Source organism: Sciurus vulgaris (genome assembly GCF_902686455.1).
Source record: "Sciurus vulgaris genome assembly, chromosome: 4".
Lineage (NCBI taxonomy): Eukaryota > Metazoa > Chordata > Mammalia > Rodentia > Sciuridae > Sciurus > Sciurus vulgaris.
The window spans coordinates 57865332-57871331 of NC_136464.1; the positions used below are offsets into that span (position 1 = coordinate 57865332).

Sequence of the window (6000 nt, forward strand, 5' to 3'; positions counted from 1 at the left end):
GACAGAAGAAATTAGTTTTCATGATCTATTACACAAAAAGGAAACTATAATAAATCATGTTATTATATGTTTCAAAATTGCTAAGAGAAGATTTTAAATGTTATCACCATACACACAAAATAAGCGTGAGCCATTTCCTCTCCTGGAAGAGGTATGCTCCATGCACCTTGGAGTATAACTTCCATTTCACTAAATAAACCTCTTATGCTTTTCTTTTTTAAAAACAAAAAGTGTGTAGGGAGAAGAATTTGTTAATTAACTTAATTATTCCACAATATAAACAAATATCAAAGTATCACATCGTACACTACAACTATAAACAACTATTTGTCAAGTTAAATTCTAAAATGAAGGCACTACAGGGGGACTCAGACAGAGGCAGCAGTATATTTCAAAGGCCTGGAGCAGACGCACATGTACGTCATACATATGGCTTAAGCATGGAGAGTGGCCAGCAATGAAGCTGGGAGAGGAGCCACATCAGGTCAGGCAGGGTCTTACCAGCCATATTAAGACTTGGGAATGATTTTAAACTAGAGCTAATGAAAAAATATAATACAATTTTTTAGCAGAAGAGCAACAGGAGTCAATCTTTTTTAAAAGAACATTCTGGGGGGCTGGGAATATAGCTTAATTCACAGAGTGCTTGCCTGTCAAGTACAAGGCCCTGGGTTCAATCCCCAGCATCCCCCCCCACCCCCCAAAAAATGCAGAACACTGACTGCAAGTAGAAAATAGACTAGAAGTCAGGCATGGTGGCACACACCTAAAATCTCAGCAGCTTGGGAGGCTGAGGCAGGAGGATCTCGAGTTCAAAGCTAGCCTTAGCTACTTAGTGAGGTCCTAGGCAATTCAGTGAGACCCTGTCTCTAAATAAAATACAAAAAAAGGTTGGGGATGTGGCTCAGAGGTTAAGCACCCCTGGGCTTCAATCTCCGGTACCAAAAAGAAAATAGACTAGAGAGATGAAAGGTATTTGAGGAGACATGTAAGGGGTTATTTCCAATGGTCCAGCCCAAGACAGAAGCTGCAACTTTAAGCAAAATTGGCTGCAGTGGAAAAGAAGTGAATGGATTCAATATTTATGAGACAGAGACAGAATCAACAACAATTGTCAACGGGACTTTCCGTTAAATGTGGGAGGTGAGGCATGGGAAGAATCAAAACTACCAGGTTTTAACCACAGCACCTGGACAAGGAGCAGGTTAAAGGGAAGATACATTGCCTTGAACATGCTACTATAAGGTGTAAGAAATCCAATTGGAGCCACCTGGTAGGAAGTTACATAGGTCAAGGTTAAATGAGAGGTCCAGGGTAGAGACAAGGGTCTGAGAGAAGTATTGATTTTAGGGGAGAGTTAGAAAATGAGACACTTTATAGCAAAAGTATAGAGTAAGGCAAAATGATGGAGGACAGAACCTTGAAACAGCACATCAACTTATCAGGCAAGAAGCAGGCAAAAGAGACAGAAAAGTGACAGCTATGACAGCTGGTGGTACAAATCACTATGTGGAAATGTTATCTTAACCATGTAACCTTACAACAGCATAGTATCTCATCATCCTCCATAGTACCTCTTGCAATGCCAAAAACAACTCATCTGGACAAATCCCAGCTAAAGAAGACAAAACCCAGCTGACCCCATGAGATATCTAAGGATTCTCCACCAGAAGAAAATCTGGTGCTGACAAGCTACGTCTTCATTCTATCTTCTCACCAGGGGCATCAAAGATGTTCATATTTTCAGGTAAATTGGAAGAGCTATACGAAAGAAGAACGTATCAATATTTGAGTATAAAAAAGTTAGACAAATTAATTCCACAAATTACATATACTTCCAAATAAAATAAATGGGAAATTGTTGTTTAATGGGTTAACTGTTGTCTGAGTTTCAATTTTGCAAGACGAAAAGGTCCTAGGAGTCAGAATCACATGTGAATGCACTTAACATGACTAAACTATACACGTAAATATTAAGATGTTATATGTTATGTTTTTACAATTTAAAAATAAGCAGAAACAATACAATTATGTTATTAAAATTGTTGTTAAAATAATAAAGGACCCAACTGCAAGTAAAGTGAAAGGTCCTGCTGAGAACTGGTGTGTGGTGTAAGCTCGAAGTCCCAGTTACAGAGGTGAGGCAGGAGGATAACTTGAACCCAGAAGTTTGAGGTTTCCTGGGCAACATAATGAGATTCTGTCTCCAAAAAAAGAAGAAAATAAAGAATAATATATACATGAGTGGTATCACATTTTTAGAAAAAAATACTATACTGCTCTGAAAAACAAGATTTGAACCAAAGCATGCTGTAATCCATATTTTACTTTTAGTTCTCTTTCTTTCTTTCTTTTGGTACCGAGGATTGAACCCAGTGTGCTTTACCACTGATCTACATCCCCACCCTTTTTATTTTTTATTTTGAGATGGTCTCACTAAGTTGCTAAAGCTGGTCTCAAACTTGAGATTCTCCTGCCTCAGCTTCCCAAGTCCCTGGGATTATAGGTGTGCATGTCAGCCAGCTGTAAAGTGTATTTTAAATTACAGTGGGGGACATAATGTTGCTTGTCCTAGTGAACCCCCTGAAGACAGTCTGAAAAGCTAGTGCCCAGTAAAGCTGTGGTATCCCCTAGATGTCCTTGAGTTTCATTTGTTCAGAGGAAACCTCTGACCTTCCTCATCAGTCAGAAGCCAAAGTGCTGTATAACCCAAAACTCCCCTTGAAAACATGTACAGGCCTCGCTGTCAAATTCATCCAAAATTAGTTTTGGTGACAAAACCCACTGCCGGTCACTGATGCTAGACTTTTCCTTTCTCTCTGGAACCTGGGGTGATTATGGTCCCCATCTTTGGCGAGGACCCCTTTATCAGGTTCTGTCTGGTATTGCAGTCGTTTATCAGGATCTACCTCGTTCCCCGCCCCACCCCCACCATGCACCCCAACACTTAAATTTGCGACCACGCCCAACGATAAAGAATCCTGAAAGAAGTCCTCTGGCTTTTCACTGCTCGCCCCTTTGCCCCAACTCCAAGGCAACAGTTCTGGGGCAGGCGGGGATCAGAGGAGGAGGCGGGGCGGGGTGGGGGGGTGAATAAAGTTGAGTCGTCCCCAATACAAGAGGCTTTAAACCAGTTGGGGAGAAGGGAGGTCAAAGGGGAAAGGTCGCTCTGGGGCGGGACGTAAGGATGAATTAGACACAGTCGCAATCGTCAAGGGACTTGCAAAGCTGCGAGGGAGGCAGAAACTGCCAGGCACGATGACAACGCTCGAGGGGACCTCGGGTCACCAGGGGGAAGGGGGACCGCTGCCCCCGGGCCCGTGCCCGGGCCCGGCAGACGCCTCCCGCCGCCCTCGCTGGCTGCCGCACTCACTCTTGTCTAGAGGCCGCGTGAGCTCGGCGCCGACGTCGCCATCGGCGCTGGGGCCCTGAGGTTTCACAGTCAGCGGCACGAACAAAGATGTGTTCGGGGTTTTGGAGCCACCCGAGGCAGAGGAGGCGGCAAGGGCAGGAACGCGCCCCAGAGCCCCGGGCAGGGGCCCGCAGTGGGCGCGAAGGGCAGAGAGGACGGCCGCGCGGTGGCCTGCCTGGCGCCCCGCCGGGAGCCGAGCCCACAGCAGGGCACACCGCGAGAAGGACATCGAGGCCGCGGGCTCTGAGGAGCCTGAAGCAGCCCTGGGACTCGGCGGCGGGCAGTGACGTGAGCGGCCACCGCCTGCGGTTCGGAAAGACCCAGCCCGAGCGAGGAGCTGCCCGAGGTGACGCCCGACCCATAAAGAAAAGGGGTTCAGTCAGCTCGCTCTCCGAGGAGGCAGCAGCACCGCGGGGAAACCATCGGGATGCTTGTACTTTCTCTCTTTCCTTGGCGGTGGGGAGCAGCTTTCCCCAAGAAGGAGAAATAATCAGGCATCTTTGCGGATGTCCCAGATGGGAGGAAGGGGCCTGCCAGCTGGTCACGTGACGCAAACAGGTCGCGTCGGTCCGCTAGCATCCAGAAGCACGTGGGCTGGAGGATCCCGAGTGCACGTACGTGTCATGCGGACTCGTAAGCTAAGGAGCGTTGCCCCAAAGTTCTGCATTGTTAACCTTCGTTTCCTAATAGGGTAACTGACGTTGACGAACGTAACTTGATCCACTGTTCAGAAGAACTGCGGAGAAATTTGGTTGTACTGGACTGGGTAAAGCCCTTGTATGACACGTGTTTAAGAACAGCCCCTGGGGCCTTCATGTGAGCAGTTGATGTACGTCATTATAGCATCTCATATGTCCCAACCACATGCCAAAGGTATATGCTGTGTACGGGGCCGAAGTTTAGTTCTCATTTGTCTTAGTTGGATACTGTATCCTCATGAGACTGCCACAGAAGCTCAAAACAAGTTGTTAAAGGTTTCACATCCTCTTTATACCTACAACATTGAGATATTGCAACTTAAAGAACCAGTGTGTGTCAACTAGGACCAGCAAAAATTTACTATGAGCCTTTGATTTACAAAATACTATTTAGACAGCAGGGATGCAAAGAGAACCAATTTCTGGTCTGGTTTTGGCTATTATTTAATGTGTTCTGATAGATTAAATAATGCAAATACTTGTCACTTGAAAAGGCGGATGACCGTTCAAAGAAAGTTTCCAAGCTGTAAGGAGCTTTCTGCCAGATAAAAGCAAATTATAAAGTAGTGATACAGTAAATTCCAATTAAAGGAAACAATGTAAGCAGAGGCATACATTGAACCGTGGAATTGGCATATTGAAGAATTTTAAATACCAGTATGGCAGGCCTCATTCTATGGTTTACAAATAATTAAGATTTTGAAGAAATTATCAATTTAGAAAGCATCCAGGATAAACTGGACCAAACAAAAACATAAAATGAAAGGAAATCCGCTGTAACTTCAGCAATACTAACAGCTGAAGGTGGTGGGTTAATGTAATTATGCTAGAGATTGTATGTGTGATATGGAAAGAATTTACAAGGGAATTCTTACACAATTTAGTTAGTGACCAAATACGAAAGGAAATGGCATTAAACAGGAAAAAGGCACAGGGTGCAGAGGGCACATGTAATCCTAGCAGCTCCGGAAGCAGGGGATCACAAGTTCAAAGTCAGCCTCAGCAATTTATCAAGGCCCTAACCCACTTGGTGAGACCCTGTCTCAAAATTTAAAAAGAAAAAAAAAAAAAGCCAGAGATGTGGCTCAGTGGTTAAACACCCCTGGGTTCAATCCCCAGTAGGAAAGTGAAAGGGGAAAAGGCAATTAAAAGTTGCATGATCAGATATGGAAACCAAAACTGAGGTTTACCTAACATTTAAACCTAAACGCTAACATTTCAAACAACTAAAGCCAGAGTGATGTTGTTCCTTTTAGTCTTCATATTCCTGACAAGCATTTAGAAATATTATTGTCACCAGTTTTCCAGATAGAGTTCAGTTGGGTAAGTAACCTGCCCCAGTTTACTAACTGGTTGAGTCAGATGCTAATCTAAATTTTTCTGACTTGGGAGTAAATATCCTTCCTACCACAGCATGTTAACATTGGTGGAAATACTCCAGAGGGAGAGTAGTATACAGTTATACTTACGGATGATTACTGCATAGCTTTTGGCATGGTTTTGGGGGTTTTGGGGGGTGTTTTGGTGGGGGGGTTGTTCCAATATCATTCCAAACCATTGTTCTTTTTGGACAGGAATAGGATACTAATTATTGGACCAGAATTTGTTCAAATTCTCAAAATTATTTTAACTGTAACTTTGTACCTCTTTGCAGGTATAAAGTGTAGCCAGAGTTTTATGATAATATATACATGTTTTTCTCGTCATTCATGCATGGAATTCTGCTGTAAACATTAAATGAAGAGCATAAAATTTTGCCTTTACAAAATAGAAAGGTGTCATTCTCCTTGGGGAGATATTGCTAGCACTAAGTATGCATAACCAACACTTAGCACATATTAACTGAAGCCAGAGTGATGTTGTTCCTTTTAGTCTTCATATTCCAGACAA

The 6000-nt window shown here is 43.8% G+C and overlaps 1 protein-coding gene across 1 annotated transcript in view; it reads right to left on the minus strand.

Annotated features, from left to right (window-relative positions):
- The window catches only part of SUPV3L1 (Suv3 like RNA helicase), a 31615-nt gene extending 25998 nt beyond the window's left edge, over window positions 1-5617 (minus strand). Inside the window, exon 1 of the mRNA XM_079135776.1 lies at window positions 3374-5617. Within this exon, the coding sequence (XP_078991902.1) occupies window positions 3374-3641 (268 nt within the window). The 5' untranslated portion in view covers window positions 3642-5617. The remainder of the gene's footprint in view (window positions 1-3373) is intronic.
- Between the last annotated feature and the right edge of the window lie 383 nt (window positions 5618-6000).